General features: G+C 49.8%; 4 protein-coding genes across 4 annotated transcripts; all 4 read left to right on the forward strand.

The window, feature by feature from the left end:
• Positions 1 to 6294: 6294 nt before the first annotated feature.
• MAA_11141 (mannosyl phosphorylinositol ceramide synthase SUR1) lies at positions 6295 to 7386 on the forward strand (the record flags this gene model as incomplete). Its single annotated transcript, XM_011413107.1, has 2 exons — positions 6295 to 6893; positions 7002 to 7386. The coding sequence occupies 2 exons, from the start codon at positions 6295 to 6297 to the stop codon at positions 7384 to 7386; spliced, it is 984 nt and encodes a 327-aa protein (XP_011411409.1).
• Positions 7387 to 7681: 295 nt separating this feature from the next.
• On the forward strand, positions 7682 to 8711 carry MAA_11142 (uncharacterized protein; the record flags this gene model as incomplete). Its single annotated transcript, XM_011413108.1, has 2 exons — positions 7682 to 7936; positions 8016 to 8711. The coding sequence occupies 2 exons, from the start codon at positions 7682 to 7684 to the stop codon at positions 8709 to 8711; spliced, it is 951 nt and encodes a 316-aa protein (XP_011411410.1).
• A 5393-nt stretch (positions 8712 to 14104) lies between these two features.
• Positions 14105 to 15198, forward strand: MAA_03185 (Transmembrane protein SKG6; the record flags this gene model as incomplete). Its single annotated transcript, XM_007821183.1, has 2 exons — positions 14105 to 14672; positions 14801 to 15198. 2 exons carry the CDS (start codon positions 14105 to 14107, stop codon positions 15196 to 15198), a joined length of 966 nt encoding a protein of 321 aa, XP_007819374.1.
• Positions 15199 to 17358: 2160 nt separating this feature from the next.
• MAA_03186 (Erythromycin esterase) lies at positions 17359 to 18823 on the forward strand (the record flags this gene model as incomplete). The annotated part of the gene is made up of 2 exons (XM_007821184.1): positions 17359 to 18130; positions 18195 to 18823. 2 exons carry the CDS (start codon positions 17359 to 17361, stop codon positions 18821 to 18823), a joined length of 1401 nt encoding a protein of 466 aa, XP_007819375.1.
• Positions 18824 to 19351: the final 528 nt, after the last annotated feature.

The following is a 19351-nucleotide window of genomic DNA, read 5'->3' on the forward strand; positions in this document are numbered from 1 at the left end:
TTGGTCGGACAAGATACTAAGAAACAGAATTGCAGCCGACGGGGGACTCTTTTTCCGGCGTTCCTCAAGAAGGGGTTTCGTCTCCTGTTGTGCTGGTTTCCCCATGAAGATTCTCTTGCTTGGGCCTTTATGCGATGAGAGCTAATACCTGGTAGCATGTCACTGGTGTCGCAAGGACACACAGTCCGGACTCTTGGCCAACAGGCACATAGTAGACAGTAGCGCAACAGGGGGGTTTTCGTAGCCTGCTACAAACGTGATTGTCAAGTTGTGTCCAAGCTGTTATTCTGTTGAACTGCTTGATGTCTACACAGAAACTTGGCGATAAATCGGTCATCTAGGCTCGCCGATATCTTTTGGGAGCACATTCGTCGAGCTCATATTTGTAGTCGGCTGTTAAATATCTTGTCCACTTGCGCTGCTCACGATGGGATAGCGAGAGGAGATACCATTTCAAATTGCATGTCGTCAGATTCCAGTACCTACATTTTCAACGTTAATATATCCCAAGTGGGAAACGATGCTGAAGTGCCTGGAGCATCCACCTTGAGGCCTGTTCTCATGAAAACAGGTCCGTAGCTTTGGATACGTTGTTTTGAGAAAATGCCTTGAATGATGATGCTTTACCGGTGGCACGAGACTGGTCTTGGGTCACAAATGCCACCAGGTGCCGTGTGTCCGTGACCAGGACGTTAGCAACGGTAGACCCGGATGACTCCCCGATAGTGTTTCCAGCTTGTTGCGGTGTCCGAGATGACTCGACCCCAAAAGGTCCTAGCACAGGATAAGGCATGCTCTTCAATTCTCCTCCCTTTTGATACACGTCCTCCCTCTTTTACAGTTCCGCGACGTCCTTGGGAATGTGGGCTAGCACTGTCCATTTGCTCCCGCAATGTATTTTCACATGCTGTGTGCAAACAACGGCTCTTGAAGATATTTTCTAAAGACTTTGTTTGTTCCAACTGCTCTGACGACGGATTCGAAAAAACAACCCAGGATGGGATGACGGGCACTCTTATGGGGTGTTTTGGCTGCGAGAAAAGGCAATAAAAGCTTAATAGCACTGGGATGCTCGTCGGGAGCCAGTCTCGTAATAAGAGAAGATTGCGGGGCCGGCCGGAAGCTGAATACAATTATCGGTTCCTATTAAGTCGTTTTGCATGTTTAAGTGGTAGCATAGGCCAGGACAGACAATGCCCGATGGCCATTGTATATGTCACCATGGAGGAGACAAGGCTGTACGAGTGTCGTGACTCGTCACTCCACTGTTTGCCAACACGCGCAGAAGTAGTACTTTGTGGCTTTTGCTATCTCGTCTGGTAAAATATAAATGTACTTGGCCTGTTATCTCCGGCTGAGAAACTTACTTCGGACTGCGGGTGACAGGTCTGAGGGACTCAATAGCGAAACAATACGAGGTAGGGAGACCCATAATCCATGTTTGGTCTCAAATATTTATATTTAAGGTGAACGTTGTCTTGCAACTTGGTTACAGCTCCAATGGAACATGATCTACGGATAGATACTTGGCAAGTGATATACCACCAGTACTTACCCGGTATATACAAATTCGTAGCATCAGGAGTCGCAATATACAATCTGAAGAAAAGAATACAGGAGGGCTAAAAACATTTGTCAGTTATCCCGAACAACACCTAGTACTGCGGGCCAGGTTCTACGAGGCAGACCCCGAAACTATCAATGTCTTCGCCTTGAGCTCCCTCAAAGGCTGAATACCATGACAAGAAACAGAGTCATGGATTCGCAAGTATTAAAGCTGCGGCAGCATTACCCTATAAGCTTCGTGTAATTCTCGGCGAAGATACAAATATTTAGGTTACTATTAGGGAACGGGAATGCGAAGTTGGTCCAGAGCTTGCAGCTGAACCACGCCTAGCTATTTTAAAGGCCCCGAAGAAATTGAACATCCAGACGTCCGGATTATGTTGGGGCACTCCATGTCGCAAGTCAACAGCGTCGTGACGTCCAGCCGGGATCGTATCGACCGAAGTACCGTCATCTGGACCGTCGCATGGCAGCCACTCTGCCCGCTGCACGGGTTCTGGTGGCGAAGCACAAGCTTAGAAACCGCATTCCTGATCGGTACCTGAGTGTCATATCAAAGCTCTCCCGTCATGACAGAAGGCTCTTGCTCCTAGGCGCCATTCAAGCTACAATGCTGCTGCTGACCTCCTGGCCCTGCCTCTGAGACAGCACAGCCAGGAGATTTATGGGACTTGCCCGTCGTTGGGCGATTCTGGCTCAGTTTTCACCAATGTTTGGGAAAGGGAAGTTGCTGCGGCAGGTAGAATGGAGGCATGTTGAAGCAGCTCATCAATGCAGGGTTGATACGTCTTCTGCGCGTCAGCGAGGTTTACAAGATTTCTCATCTGAATTTTCAACTTGTTTCAGTCTATGGAGGCACAGCGTGCTTCTCTATATACGAAGAGTTTCTGTCTGGAAGCTGTTATAAGACTTTATATATAAGCTAGAAACTGGTTGAGTTTTTATATTGCTTAAAAAACGTAATTTCAGATATTATTCTTGCTGGCGATGGAGTGAGTTTGAATACAGGCAACAGTTTACCTCAGCACAGTCTCAGAAACTATCAAAAACACAGCTCTATCATTACTGTAATTCAAGACTCCGAGCAGCGTCTATATGCAGCTAGCTTAAATCTGCGTATAAGACGGTCTAGTGGCCTAGCTAGATAGTTTCAAGAGGGACCAAGTCCAATGATTGACTTGATTCATAGCTGCGAGCTATAATAACCGCAGCATTGTTAGATGCTGACGCGTTCTACATTACTAATAGCTTGGCTGTCGGCAATAAGCTTTTCTGTTTTAGGAAGCAGAGTATCCTCCGGCACAAATTACACCTGCAAATTTAGACAAATCCGCGCAAGTGGATATCCAAGACCTGATAGCACAGACCTCTAATGCAACAGAAATACAGTTCAAGTCAAAAAGTCGCCGAAACAGCATGCTGGCCCTCAACCAACCCCTGCCCTCTCAAAGAGCATTATCAAAGCCACCCTAGTCCACAGACTCATATCGTAATCCAACGAAACCAAAATCCTGGTCCATCTGAACCGTAGTTTCCCAGCGATCAGACCAACATCATATCAAGTACCTGTAGCCACCAATGCAGACTGTAGGTTTCCCGCCGCTGTCACTACATGTAAATGAGAAGGACACCGCTGTCAAGATGACCAAGTGGCAAAAGTTTAATAGATCACAAGGTAATCGGGTTCAAACGAATCCGCAAACACCCACGTAACTGGCGTGCCGAGGAGGTGTAGCCTTGTCTGCTCGTGACATGACCCGAAATCACAAGCCACCGAAAGCATTCCAACCCGATGCCAAGGACCAAAGTCCCCGGATCTCGACAGCACGTCAAATAAGCTTTGCGGGGGAAAACGGACACGTGTCATATGATTCGCATGCCTGAGTAGTCAACTTTGGATGAAGCCCCCTGGTAGATCGCGATCCCGGTAAAGGGGACACTACCCTAAATACTAGACGCGTCATCCACATCCGGAAAACCATTTCACGTTTCAGCTACTTTTGTACCCGTCCACAGACGTATCTGAACAAAGTGGCACATCTACAGTCTCCAGAACCAAGCTTCTTGGCACTAAAATGCGCCGTTGTAACGCTCCGCATGTGCCGGCCCTCTAAGTATGCTGACCAGGAACAGGCATCTTGTGCCTAACGCTCTCGGCTCCCAGAAACCACGAGATGGAAATAATGGAGAGAAAAACGGCCATCTGTAGCAACTCCGCTCTAAAGTAGGATCGCCTTGGCGGCGCTACCCGTTGCCCTATTCGCGAAATGAACAAAAGTTGGGCTATTTCATGGACAGCTGTGCAGATCCTCATGTGTGTGTTCTGCAAGCGGTACGGGCGGCGCCTGCTTTGACCGCCGAGTCATCAGACCACGGGCAAGGTAGCAATAGCATTTCAACGGCCTGTCACAGTTTCAGTTGTGTTTGGTTGCAAATAGCGAGCGCAAACACGGTGACATGGGCGAGTTGCATTCAAGTCCACACTAGGCAATAATGAAAGATGGTAGAACATAGGATGGGCCGTAGTAATGGAGGGGACTTTGAGCTGTGTCATGTGCTCCCTTTCCCGACTTAGACCAATGCTAGGTGGTAGTGTTCGTTGCAACCACTTTCCCGCATATGCATCGGACCCGGAAAGCTGGCTTTGTCTCCGCCGGGGAACTGTGATGGCACATGGGAAATATCCAGCGGCTGCAATGATGAAATTGGGACTTGCGGAGTGCAGACGTACTTATTGAAAAAGCCCGAGGCGTACAATCGCATACCATCCGTCATCCTAGCAACCACATGCCTGCCGATGAATCCTGACTGGGCACGGAATGGCAATTAGAACGGTTGCTTGACATGCCACGGACACTAAGGAACCTAGGAAATTTTTCATTGGGACGTCTCCGGTGAATGCTACTTATAGTATATTGACAGGCTACATCGGGCGTGATACTACCAAACAGGGTTCGCTATGGGCAGACGGGATTTTGTCCAAAACTCGGTTGCCGTCTGTGTGGGAATTAACCCGGGAGTCAAGTCCCTTGTGGGCGCAAATGCTTTCCCTCGATGCTTCTTGGATCCGCTCTGCACATGCGCATCTTGACCGACCGGATGTTTATCCTACTCTGCAGATGGGCATGCTAGCCAATCGCGACTCAAATCCCGTTAGCACGGCCCGGAGATTGCCAGGGTGTCCTGGTTACAATGGAGCTCAACGCGCCATCCTGACCGCCATGGACACTTCCGCTTCGCCCCGAGACGGAGCGGAAAGCACTTGGTCTGGGGAAATCTGCCCCATTGCCTTGGCATTTGGTCGCGATTCGACTTGGACCCGTTTGATACGAGGGACAGTGAGCAGATGCATGGGCCGAACCGTTTGAAATTACTAGATGGGTATGTACCTACCAGCCCCTGCTTGTCGCGACGTTAAATATGGTACGACATCACGTACTGCGTATTGTATGTCCTTGGGACCCACGGTTGTCCACCAGCCAGCCGTGTTCGTTAAAAGGACACGGGATCAAGTCTTCACCATGTCTTGTTCTTGCCCCCTCTTTCCCTCCACTCTCACGGCAGTTGGATTTTAAAATTATCCGGATGCAATTGTAGCGGTAGCCTTTCTTTCACATGGACCCAAGACACGAGTACTACTAGTATTTTAGCAAGAGTGCAACACTCGCTCGAGCCCGACTCTCCCGTGCCTCGGCCAGGCCCCACATGACGGCTTTATCCATGCAATGTGGGGGGTGGGTAAGGTTTGTGGTTGGGTGAATTGTCGACATGGCGCTCTCAAGCCTTGCCAAATTAGTCTTGGGACAATTTGCGGGGGTGGATCCCCTGGCTTCCGGTTTGTCCATCCGGCGCGACCTGATGCCACCATGGGGCCCCTTGGCCCGGCCATGTAAAGGACAAGATCCCTTTCCCACGGGAACCAGGCGAGTCGACACGACAATGGCATATACTCGGGCTTCCGCCGAGTCTCCTTTATTGTGAGAAACATCCCAAGGACCGGTGAGCGTGGGAAAAGAATCCGGACGTATATTCGCCGCATGGGAGCAACGGGAAGTGGTTGGCATGTCTGGGCGATTGAGGGAGAGGAGCACCGAGAACTCACCAACGGGAACAAACCGGACTGCGCGACAAATCTGCTTCTGATACTTGCGACGTCGTGCTCGGACCGCCGGGATGAAGCCACGAGTTTCGCCATTCATTTTCGCCATTGCGAGTGTCGTCCAACTTTGCAGAGGCACAACCTTGGACTCATCAACACCTTCGGCCACCACATCGTCCACAGCCGTACTGCTTAGTTCCACCTCATATCCAAGCGACCTGAGTGCGTATGTCGAGGGTTTGCCTTCTTGTGCTGTAAGCATATCCAATGGCGCATAACTCATGGCCACAAATTACAATGTGTATGCGACTCGGCAAACGGCTTACTGACAACGTGTACGCACAGGCTCCCTGCGTGGCGGCATCTTTGACCAAGGCAGAATGTCGCGATACGTCATGTCTCTGTGCAGATCAAACCATCCTGAATGGTGCAGCCAAATGTGTCAGAACTTTCTGTGATTTTGGACAACAATTAGGTAAAGCCTCACCAAAGCAGTTTGCCTCCGTCTCCCGAGATAATTTAGCTGACAAGGCCCGCCCTTGGCTATAGCTACCAAAAACTCGACCGAAACAGCATGCAACCGCAAACCTCGAGATCGGTCCGGCCAGTACAATGCCACAAGCATAGCCATGTGTTCTGTGACGGGCCTCCTCGTGCTAGCTCGGCTGGTATTCAAACAGTACTTCAGCTACCAACGGACCTTGAAGACAGACGACTGGGTCATCATCGTGTCGGTCCTCGTCGGACTGCCGTGCACGATTCTAAACACGACTGGACTTACGCATTACGGCCTGGGCAAGGACGTCTGGACAATGCAGCCCGCGACAATCGCCGAGTTTGCGCGGTATTTCTACATACAGCAGATTTTGTACATTTTCCTCATCACGAGCATCAAGATTAGTCTGTTGTGCTTCTATCTCACGATATTCCCTGGCAGGACCACCAGACTCTTGTTGTGGATTACTGTTGCTTTCAGCGCCTCATTTGGCGTCGTGTCCACCATTGTTTCTATATTTCAATGCACGCCGATCCGGTTTTATTGGATGCAGTATGTGCAGGAGGAAGATGGGAAATGCCTCAATATCAACTTACTCGGATGGATCAACGGCGCCGTCAGCGTCGGCATCGACGTGTGGATGATTGGCATCCCGCTGTCTCAGATTAAAAAGTTGGAACTACACTGGAAGAAGAAGATTGGAGCTGCAATCATGTTCCTGACGGGAACTTTGTAAGTAATGACCCTTGCAAATGTGCCACCTGAGCCTGGGAGATGTGTGGCTTGAGTTTGTAATTGCAGTTGGTTGTCCTGGAGACGCAGACGCTGACTGTCTTGCAGTGTAACAGTTGTGTCCATCCTGCGACTGCAGTCGCTTCTTTATTTCTATAGTTCGGAAAATCCCACCTGGGATCTGTGGCATACAGCGTGGTGGTCGACTATTGAGATCAACATCGGCCTCATATGTGCCTGTCTTCCAACAGTCCGACTGATACTGGTCCGCATGTGTCCGCGGGTATTTGGGAGTACGATCAACTCGACAATGGCGAGATCCAGGGCGTCTAGGGGGAATAGCATGCTGGTGCGGAGGCAGCAGGTCCGGATTGTTAGCCTCGATATTCAACTGGAGAATGCGTCATCCACAAAGATAAAGGAGGAACAGTGGGAGGCATCTCTGACGGCGCCAGAGGAGCAACCGGACGAAAACTTCTACCATGCCAAGTAGAGAGGGATACGGGATGACGACGTGGCATTGCATTGGATGGTGCAAGCCGAGATCAGCCGAGATCGATTGTCTATTTCTTGAGCGTGATATTTTGAGACGGGGTTGATACCAAAAAAGTTGAACGTTTTACAGACATGTAACTTCTAGTCAAATACTATGCCTTTTCATGAACCAGAAATGGGCGCGCAGTCTCGCTATGCCGCAAAGTACTCTGCTAATTAAGCGAATGAAACCAGGAGCGAGGCCGAGTACTTTGAGCAGCATTAGCGAACAGGCGGTCGCAACTAGGTTGATGATGTTCGACTGGGTTGGCATGGTGCTCTGCACAGCCAGTGCAAGCAGCTTCTTGATCGGCATCACCTGGGGCGGCGCGCAATTCCCATGGAGCAGCTGGCATACCTTGGTTCCCATCATTGTCGGCGCAGTCGACCTAGTTGCTGCTGGGCTGTGGGAGGTATATGGCACTGAACGCTCGTTTGTTCGCGTGTCCTTGCTAAATAGCTGCCCACAACTCGCGGCATATATCTGCGCCATTCTCCAGGGCATCATGGTGAGTAAGCTCCAACTGTGTCAGCGTGTCTGGTTTGATGTAGTCTGGTGAGCTGAACCATTGACTTTTTCCCCGTCAGCTCTTTTGCACGCTCTACTATCTGCCCATCTTCTACGAAGGAGTCAAGGATTACACCCCAACAGTAGCTGGTATCGGCCTTATTCCCATGACCGGTTCTCTTTTGCCGATTGGCATCCTTGTCGGAATCATCATTAGGCGTACAGGACATTTCCGATGGGCCATTTGGTTGGGTTGGCTGATTTCCATCCTATCATCCGGACTGCTGATTCTCTTCAATTCCGACACGCGCGTTTACGCCTGGGTACTGATTCTCATCGTGGTCGGCCTGGGCCATGGCCTGATACTAATTGCCTTGAACATTTGCACTCAAGCTTTGGCAGATCGGGCCGACGTCGGATACGCCGCCGCCATGTACACATTCATGAGAAGTATTGGCATGTGTATTGGAGTTTCGGTCTCGGGCACCATCTTGCAGAATACTCTTCAAACTTACATGAAGGATCAGAACCTAGACGCATCCATGGCTGGGGCCGTTGTTGGCATCATCAGCCAGCTCCAAGACTTGCCTACGACTATGCGTAAACCCATTGCCATTGCCATAGGTAAAAGCTGTGACAACGTCGCCGAGTTCTTGCTTGGCGTTGCCACGCTGGCTCTCTTGGTATATTTACTCATCAAGGAAAGCTCGCTCGACAAGGAATTCAAGCCTGACCACGTCCTGGAGGGGTCGGCGGATAAGAAACGGGCCATCTAAGAACAATACTTGATGGTGGAACTATTTTTGATGTAATGTTGGGCTGGACATGATCATCCGGTATGGAATTGGGGGCTTGGGATCGAGTATTGTGGCTGCAGTTCGGCAGCAAGCTCTTTTTTGGGCAGAGGGCCTCCCTCGAACACCCCGAGTCCAAAATGTAACTTATTAGTGTCTGGTGTTTTGCATGCCACAAGATTGGACGGCTACAATGGATGTTGACTCTGATCCACTTCTGGACTAAAGGTGTTCATACTACACGGCCTGTTATTTACCTTTGCATAATTCTCAATATTTTCCGTCGGTTATATAAGAAGTTTGCTCACATATTCGACTTGCTCATATGCATAAACACATTCTCAGGATGGTAAAGCTGGAGTTCTGAGTTGCCACGTGATACTATCCACATATATGCATAAGTATGCATATGCGAGGCTTCTATTCATATTCATATGTATGTATGTATGTGTGACTGTCAACGAACCCAATTATGCTGATACTGCCAACAAAGGCGTTGGGCCAACAACCGTTACACAACAACAAAGAAGGCATCGCAAGGCCCCGAGACCGGACCTAAGCGAGGGCTGCCTCAGGCCTCGAACACACGCCGACTTCTTGTATTTATAGAGACCCTCAGTCCTTTAAGGCCTCTTAGAAAACCAAGGACCTTTGATACCTTAAAGCCGTTTATTGAGTTTGAATTGAATCACTGTTCCAAGCCCGGTCCGCCTGCCCTTGTCACAACTCCATACTACAAGCCGTTTATGGCAATGGTCAATAGATTGAGGCGGAAGGTATTTCCTAGTGGAGAGAGGAGGCAGAGACCAAACCTTGATCTATACGACTGGGTGAAAGGCAACCTTATTGAAGCTCAGAAAGATCAAGCATAGAAAGTCATCCCAAGTTGGTCGCTTTCTCCAAGCACCCGCTCTCTAGTTCTCTACCCCATCAAGTAATAAGTTAAGAGTCAGGGGCTTGACACGCTGAATCATATAAATGCAAAAGTCCGTGCCGGCGGTGCATACCTCACTCTTGAGCTTATCTAGATGTCATAATTATTCCCCAGAGCACAGCGCTGACTCAAATTACCAATGATGACGCTGCCGAAGCCAGAGCTTTAGGAAACGATTTCTCTAGAGCCGGCAAGCTCTTTGCGGGTAAACTATCCCCCACGCCCATAGCCAAAGCCAACACCACTGCCAACGCATCCACCTGCCGTAGGCCAGTCTTCACAGGCTTATAATGTCGATGGTGACTACACGCGTCATTCTTGTTACACGGAAGTCACGTTGTATCTAGAGGCACGGGCCGAACCTTGAACCCGACGATAGTTACACAAGGGCTCGAGACCTAGTTGGGGCCTCAGGCTTCGAGGCTCGCTTGCTCACCGCCGCTTGGTATAAATAAGGGTCATTTGTCCTTCAAGGCCTTAAGGAAAACCAAGGACCTTTGATACTAAAGCAAGTTATTAGCTGAATCGAATTGTTCCAAGCCCTACACCACTAGCCCTTGTCACAATTCTAGCGTGGTCACGGCGCCAGTAGATATGATGGCGACCAGGCCAGCGTTCAGCAGGATACAAATATCAACCAAGTTTTGAAGGAACTACATTGGCGGTTAAGTATTGTCTTGATTTAAATTTAGTCCGGCTGCAACATTCCAACGACGGGGGAAGTTGCCCGTGCGACCCCAGCTGAGGCCCAGACCATTATCTTCGCACCCCCTTGTCGGAAGGCACGAGACAACCTGCAGGGAGGCACAGAGGGAGTATTCAAGATGGTAGACTTGCGCATCTCTGGCCGGAACAAATCTGGTCAGGTATTTATTCGCTCCATTTATTATTTTGGTGGACACATGGCAATTCCGAGGGAACACCGTAGCCTCAAGAAGCCAACACATGGCCAAGGAATGTGCGGTACCTGTGTTATATCTTTGACCCGAGAAACGTCGGGTTTGCTACTACCGCATTCTCGGAGGGTTGGTTATTTGACGTCCTGTCAGTGACTGGCTCACGCTCCCCATTTCAGGTTGAAACACGTCAAGTTGGAAATTGCTGAATCAATTTTTTTGTAGATGTTTGACAAATTTCAACTAAGCACAGTGCCACAAAAAAGTATACCGCTACGCGCGAAAAGTGAAGCTCCACACTAGAGAGTGAATTATTTGTGGCATCATATATGTGCGACACATTACATCCTTGAACTTGGCAAGGAAAACGGCAACTTTATGCATCTCCAAAACGCAATAAATCGACCAGACAACAGGGGTCTCACTCCATTGGCCTTGGCCAAAACAATGGCCATGGCGGTGTGGCACAGCAACTTCTTCGCAAGCTGGAAGAAGTTTCAGGAATGTAACCCTAACCCTAACCATTGAAGTGCGCTTCTTTTCATCTTGTGGCCGACTGTAGTCATGCCGGTGTGTTACAAGCTCTTCATAAATGGCAATGTGATACGATGGAGTGTATGAAACCAGAGCGTCATCAAAGCTGAAGGAACCTCGGGTGACCAAGATTGTCATCTCTCTTTATGCTTTGCATTCTTTACAACTACTAGGTTTTGGTGGGATCAAGTTAGCTACAGGACAATATATAGATTGAATAGGAACTTTAAGTAACCCTGCTTAAAACTTGATTCGATGCGGAGCTGAAAAAAAGGCTATGCCCTGGCTAAACTTTGCGGCAGCAACTGAAACTATAAGATTTAGTGCCGGGCCTTTCAAAAGCTTTCAACCTTGGTGAAAGGGTGAGTGCCAAGAACAGCAGCTAGAGCGGCTTTAAACTTGCCATCAGGCAGGTGTCATAAGGAACAATATGGACAGCCATGTTGGGCCATGGGACTCATCAAATTTAACACCGTTCCAATCAATCCAACTCTACCAGAAGCTTTCCAATTCCAACAGTTTCATCCAAGGCATTCCCACCAGACGTCACTGCGGCCTACAGGTGCAGCGATTACGACTAAACAGTCGTTTCTTTCCGCAGCCGTGGTGTGGGCAGGACCGGTCGACGCGCAAGGTATTGGGCTCGGGGATACATGTCCTGTTCGTAGACTCTGCCGGTGGCATACGCGGCTCATCAATGTCCGCATCGTTCGTTTGGCCCTGTGTCTTTGCTTGATATACGGCTCGCTCAAAGGGCTCGTCCTTTGCCCACATCCAGAACCGACACCCGACGCCATCGTTGAGGCGGCATCTCGCGACTGGATACGCATCAACGAAAAATCATTCCATTTACGCGAGATGGGAGGCGACACTTACATTCCCAGCCCGAGCTATGTGGTTGCGTCGATTTGAGCCACTTTGCAGGGTAGCCACAGTGGCAGAACCATTGACCATTGGCGTATTTGGCCATTATGGGTGTAAGTCAGTTTGTAGAAATATAGAGTATGTGTGTCGAGTACAAGAGGTGGCGGATGTCTCTCAGTTGACTTTTTTTAAACGGGCGTCTCCAAGATATTCAATGAACCGAAGCGCCCGCGGTAACCCCTGCAGAGGTGTGATTGAACGGTACATGATCAGCGAGGCTGTCTGTCACCTCGAAAGAGGCGGCTATTTTTAGTCGCAGACCTTTGCATGCTCTATGGAGTAGAGGAGCGCGTCCTAACAACTACTCAAAATCGAATCGGTTGACTGGGCTGACTGAACCAACAGACTTGTCATCAATATTTGCTTCCAGGATCAATCAATATATTGATAACTAGCTGTTGGTCGCATCCCTTGGGGCCCAACCAGCTGGGCAAAGCTGAAAGCCTGCCCGTCGTCCCCATGATACAAGTCGGTTGGCTGAGTTGGCTGTTCCAGCCACCTCCGAATCAAAGCATGACAATTTCTGACCAGGGCCGTCAACAAACCTGGTAATCCAGCTGCGGCCCGGGTTCAGCCCCATTTACGACATCCATTGGATCCTGGATGAGGGCTGTCCTGCGACTGGCGCTTGGAAGCAGTCGAGATAAACGCAGCCGTCGGGCCGCTTCAGCCATAGTTTAATTTTAATTTTATTTTGACAAGCCCTGACACTTGGCTCTCAGGGACAGAATATGTAGGATATGGGCTTGGCAGTCCTCTCTTTCTTCCCCCTCTCCATGTTTTCCTTCTGGCCAAACATGGCCACCTGCGTCGGTTTGAAACACATCCATCCCAGTCCATTCGATGCTCTCACTCAATCGTGCTGCGTACAGATGATTCCCCGGCGCCTACAAGGCGGCGTGCTGTTTTGAGGGATATTAAAATATTTCTCGGCTACTTTGACTGGGGGTTCCGTATCCGTGAATGCGTGTATTTTGTTTCACAATGCTCCGTGGCGCCTAGCTTACCGTCGAATGAATAATCAGGCCCCCAACGGCATTCCAGGTGACCATCCCTTACTTATTCTTTCTTATCTTTCTGCTATTTGCTCATCAGACACCCCGTCTTTGTATTAGATAGTCCTGTGAACCTGGTTCTACCTAATTTAAACTTCCACCAGACTCCGTAAGTTGCAAAGCGGCAGCATATTCTCCAGTAAGCAGTTGGTTCACATGAACACGCATGCGGCTCTTCGACGAGGGACGCCTACAGGAGTTATTTGGTGAGCTGAGCTCTCTGGCGCGCTTAGATGGAGTCAAGCTGGTTACGAAACTCAACGTTGGACCTTCTGTCTCCAATACAGTCGGTGCTTGGCTAGGTTCACAGGTATCAGCAATTTGTCTCTAAAGAGAATCAGGAGCATCTTGCCAATCCTCGTCGTTCAGTTGAACCTGTCCAGTTATGTGATGTGAATTTGAGGCCTGAATGAAGCGATCTCGGCGGCTCCTTGCTAAATCCCGAGCATTTCGAAAAGCAGTGGCTCCGCGCCGAAACGTATGACGACTCCTAGTGTCTGCTGGGCTATGACATGATGAGCATAGTTGAAGCGTGCCGGTAGCGGGATGATGCGTTGAGCTATAGGATACTGTTGAGTATCCGTACTTTGGCTGCATATATTGTAGCGCCGTGCTTCCGTCATATCGAAAGGGTACCCGAGCCCTTGCAGATGGAGTCGGTTCCCCCTGGTCGTGCAGCATTGGCGCTTATTCTGGTGTTGTTTTATTTCGGGGACAGCGTCATGGGTCACCGCCTTGCCGTGGGTTGTGGTCTAGAACTCTGTTCTGATAAAGGAGCTCGTCCACGCCATCTTTCAGCCCCCGTAGATCCGCATCGGCGCCAATACAGACGGAAAGTCATCCTTGGCTTTGGCAGAACATGGGTGGAACTGCACCAGATATGCACGAGATGAAAGGCAAGGACACGCCAAACACCCATCCATATGTATAAAGTCGTGGCCACGTCCTCTGTTTGCGGGCAAGGAACCTACGCCGTGCCTGACTTTACATTTTTGGACCTCTTTTCACACATCGCCATTGTAAATCTCCAAAATGGCGTCCCACGCCTTCGTCTTCCTCGTTCTCTGTCTCATCCCTGAGCTCTGCCTTGCGCAAACCGTCACCATCACCAAGGACATCCCATCAGATGCACACAAGTGCGTCAGGTACTGCCTGATCTACCCTGGTTTCCAGGATGACCTTGGCGGCGCCCTAGCTTGTGGGATTCCATATAAGAACGACTGCTACTGCGCAACCGAAGTCGCGTCGGCGAGCAAGGCAAGCTCCTGGATCGAGAGATGCGCCAAAGAACAGTGCTTGGTGGGTGATCTCAACAAGGACCGCACCTCGATGCAGAACATCTACGCCGGCTACTGCAAGGACGCCGGCCTCCCGCAGCCCTCGCCTCAATCCGTGTCCGCCACTGCCACTGCCACTGCCGCTCCCACTTCAAAGACACAAGTGAGCTCGTGGCCCCCGAGCACCTCGCTCAACAGCTCAGATGGTGGCACCCAGCCATCCAAGACTGACAATACCGGGTCTGCGTCGGTGGCGACGACGCAGACCACAGTGGTTACACAAACAAAGGCCAGCAGCGCTGGTGTTGGCATTATTCCGCAGGGTATGCTCTTACTGTTGGGAATGGCGGTGTCCCTGCTGCTAGTCCAGGTATACCCGCTCCGCATGAATTGCAATCACTTGATCATTTGTTAACGAGCCCGGGTGTCACACCGTTAGTAACCGTCCAAGCAACGTCGACCATGTACGTCATGGCCAGCGACTCGGAGGGGACGCCCACGGCCGTAAAAGCCGGCTTGGGCGTTGCGATTCCCGTCGTTGTGCTGGCTATTGCCGGTGTTGGATTCTATGTTTGGCACAGGCGTAGGCGTGCAAGGGCGAGGGCAAACCACTCACAGTCCCAACCGGGTTACGACGAGAAGATTCACACGACGAGCCCAGGTGGTAGGGTACCGCTGCAGATGGCAGAGTCTTTTGCCGGCGGACACGAGTTGCACGGTGACGATGGGCATCGACACGTACAGATGCCTGAGAGTGCCGCGAGGAGGCGGTATGAGATGGGTGCAGCGGCTGCTGGGAACTCGGGTAATGCCCCTTATGAACTTGAAGCAAGCGGTCAGATACGGTGAGGCGGCCGGGGATCTTGCCCGATTGGTTCAATTTATTTAATTTTATTGTATTATATTGTTCCTATTCCCATTGAAGCGGGAGCTATCAAACACTGGTGTAGTTCACAGCAGCTCTACACAGCAACTCGTGTGTTTCGTGATGGACGTCTTGTCATACACCCAGTCATGATAATTTGTCATTGATTCAACTGAAGGCTCAGCTCGACTGACAATAAGAAACCGTTGAGCATGTCAAACGATATTCCGCCCCAGCCGAGGAGGCGTCCCGGTCCACTTGGGCACCACTGTTGTGTATATAACTCTGGTCTTGAGTAGTGGTTGCGGCTAATAGACTTGACTCTATACAAACCGTCACCTGCATGGCACCAATCCTTTATTGCAATACGGAAGAGGGTACCACACACTCGGCTACAGACGAGGTGCCAAGACAACGTGGCTAAATTTTCAACTCCAGCAACCCACGTCACGCACCAGACATGACACACAACGAGGAGGGGTCCACCGAATTAAGCTTTTTTTTACTCTAAGCCCTCTTTTTAAGCCCTTATTATATAGGGCTATTTATAGATGTACGCGGTCCGTGATACCCTTGCCGGCATAAAGACCGTGATACGTGTGCAATAGATATACATGGGGCTTCTGTTCTGTTTTCTTGGTATATCGCGGGAGGTGAGATAGCTATAGTTTTATCGCAACCTCCGCCACAGCGTTATAACCCTACTGGGAGGCTTACTACCAAATTATAGAGGAACCTATTAGTAAGGAAAGCTATGTGATAGGCATTTAAGTCAAATTTCAGCTGTATAATTATGCGTAAGGGAAGCTACGGATTTTAAATACGAGCTATAGCCAGAGAAACCACGTCTTATTATTAAATAATATGTTTGGAAAGATCTCACGGCGATATTGCTGGCGTCCTATAAATCTAACCCCAGAAGTGTAAGATTTAAAGGTCTTGAACCTAAATATATCCTTGAATGTTTTAGATGCTTACAATAATAAATGACTTATAATAAGCCAAGATTCTCTCTGAAAATGTTGTTAAATAGTTGACGAGACCTCTGTTTTCTGGTTCAGCAACAACGCACGTAAACGTGAAGAGAACTAGGAAAAAGCAGAATCTTAGAGAGGACAGGCAAATACCACGGACTCAACCCGTTAAAATGGTGAAGAAAAAGATGAGGACAAGTCAGAAGAAGGCTCAGGACGAACCAGGCCTGAAGTCGGAAAGGAGAATGGCAAAAGTGAAGGAATAACTTATTGCAATAAAGTAGAAGCCGAGAAGGCAGGAAGAATGCCTTCATTTGGCCCAGTGTTTTTAACGATGTCTCAACCCTAAGCCTATCGAGCGAGTGATTGCCAGGCTTTGAACACCAGCCAAGTAGGGTTCCCAGAAGAGATAATACATCTTATAGTGTCGGACATATTATACGTCCTGTCGCACTGTTCTTTTAAAGGACCCCATTGGCGGACTCTCCAGCGTGGGAATTAGAACGGAGGTTTATAGGAGGTTTATACAAGTCCGTCCAATATCGTCTACCCTCTTCTCGCGTCAATATTCATTCGAACTCGGATAAGGAAGGATATTATGGCCGACTCCAGAATTCTTGCTTGTTCGTCGCGATATCTGGGAGAATGCTAAAGGCTCCGTTGATGTGGTTGTAACCGGCCGTCCGGACAACGGCGCTTGGCATTCGCGGCAAGTTACGACCAAGGCTGAAAAACCAGCCAATAGGGAGACGCGGGGCCATAGTGATTGTGTGAAGCGTGTAAGATGGCACTGGGGGCCACAAAATAGACCTGGCGTTGGATGACGGACATGTCACGTCATGTCTTCCCACCAATTCCACAGTACGTACTCATTTGAGGGTGTTGAGTTTTCCGCATACACTTCTGCGGCAGAATTTTCACCCGGCTCTGAAGTATAATACGTGACGGGCGGAATGATTCAATAAAGGACTAGGTGTGACCACCAGCGGGTTACGCAGAGATGAGGCGAAGCCAGTAACATAGCGAACAAGTTGTCATACTCTGGCCCCTGCGTGTAAGTGTCTCAATGCTCCAAAATTTCAACTTGAACGCTAACATTGGTGGAATGGCACACTGAACAAGTACTGAAAATTCAACTTGAATGAGGCGTTGAGGGGAGTCTCTACAACAATGACTTCAATTGGCAAAGAAGCTACGAAAGACCCAAACTCACCATGTGGTCTCCTAGCGGCCAATGCTACATCGTTCGACTCTGCGTCAGGCAGCGCAACCTATAACAAGGCATTCGATGACTTTGGAAAATGCAAGGTACTACTGCTGGGGGACGCTTCGCATGGGACGTCTGAGTTCTACACGGCGCGAGCCGAGTTGTCCAAGTACATGATTGAACACCACGGGTTCAACATCATCGCCATCGAAGGCGACTGGCCAGACGCAGAAGTTGTGGATAGATATGTCCGGCGGCGAATCCCCCCCGATGAAGGCGTCAGTCTCACGGCCGTTGGCAAAACAAAAGACGCACGCGAGGCACCATTCATGCGCTTCCCAACGTGGATGTGGCGAAACTCGGAAGTACAAGAATTTGTAGAGTGGCTCCGGAAATACAACACGAGCCAGGGCAAATCTGTACACGAATCCGTTGGCTTCTACGGACTGGACTTGTATTCTCTCCGCAGCTCCATGCAAGCCGTCATCGACTATCTCGACAAAGTAGACGCCGACATGGCCAAACTAGCAAGGCACAGGTACGAGCAGCTCATGGTGTGGGCGGACGACCCTCACGACTACGGCCTCGCAGCCCTCGCGACAGGATTCCAAGGCCACGAAAAAGAAGTCATCTCCATGCTGAAGGACCTGCTCAAGAAGCGCGTCCAATACTCCTCGGTCCACTGGGATGGGGACGAGTTTCACAGCGCAGAGCAGAATGCAAGAGTGGCGGCGGGTGAGTCGAGACAAAAGACGGGGAGCGTGTTTGCCACACAGCCATGACTGACGAGTCGATACAGACGCAGAGCGCTACTACAAGACAATGTATTACGGGCTAAACGAGTCCTGGAACCTGCGAGACACGCACATGGCCAACACACTGGGCCGAATCCTCAAGCACCGAGGCGTCAAGTCAAAAGCCATTGTGTGGGCACATAACAGCCATGTTGGCGACGCCCGGGCGACCAGCATGGGCGCTTCTCGGCGTGAAATCAACATTGGCCAACTTTGCAAGGAGACGTACGGCCAATCCTGCCTGAGTATAGGTTGTGGCACGTACACTGGAAGCGTTGCAGCAGCGAGTACCTGGGGCGGCGACATGCGGGTTGTCAAGGTACAGCCAGCATTGCCCGGTAGCTATGAGGAGCTGATGCATGCCACGGGCATTGACAGCTTTGCTCTGGACCTCAGGCGTGGAAAATGCGACGGGGCCCTGCGGAGGGAATTGATGAAGCCGCGGCTGGAGCGGTTTATTGGCGTCATATACAAGCCGAGGACGGAAAGGCAATCTCACTATTCTTCGGCGATTCTTCCGGAACAGTTTGATGGCTTCTTGTGGTTCGATAGCTCGTCCCCAGTGAGGGGGATTGAAACTCAGCAGCCGGAGGAGCCTTTGGAATACGATGAGACTTGGCCGTTTGGCTTGTAACGGGTGGAGCGTGGGGTTGAGTCTTGTCTACGGCTTTGGAGATTGAAATTTATTGTGAGGGAAGCTAGAATGGAACAGATACGGAGGACTGGCTGATATTGCAGTTCAAATTGCACGGTTAATTGGAAGCAAGTCTAACTAGAATGTAGCCTATTGAGTTTCTCTGCCTTGGCTTCTAGCCCTCTATAGTTAGCTGTTGCTTGTTAGTTTAACTTGAGCTTTAAAACTAAAGTACAGTTACGAGAGATTCTCTACATGTGCTTGTCCGTTGACGACGATAGTAAAATTGCAGGAGATGGTAATACATGGAAATATGTCAAGTATTTCTAAGTACATTTCAAATAGTCAAGAGATCGCATCAACCTAATGTGATTAGAAAGTAGCCACCACCATCGCCACCTTTCCATGAATGTTTACAACAAGTAGTGGCAGGCTTAACCTCGGTCCGCTACGGATTTTGGTTGTGTTTGGTAGCTTTCAGAAAACACAACACGGCCAGGTTAGCCAAGTCTTTAAATTGATTTTGGC

The sequence above is a fragment of the Metarhizium robertsii genome (genome assembly GCF_000187425.2).
Source record: "Metarhizium robertsii ARSEF 23 chromosome Unknown MAA_Scf_4, whole genome shotgun sequence".
NCBI classification, from domain to species: domain Eukaryota; kingdom Fungi; phylum Ascomycota; class Sordariomycetes; order Hypocreales; family Clavicipitaceae; genus Metarhizium; species Metarhizium robertsii.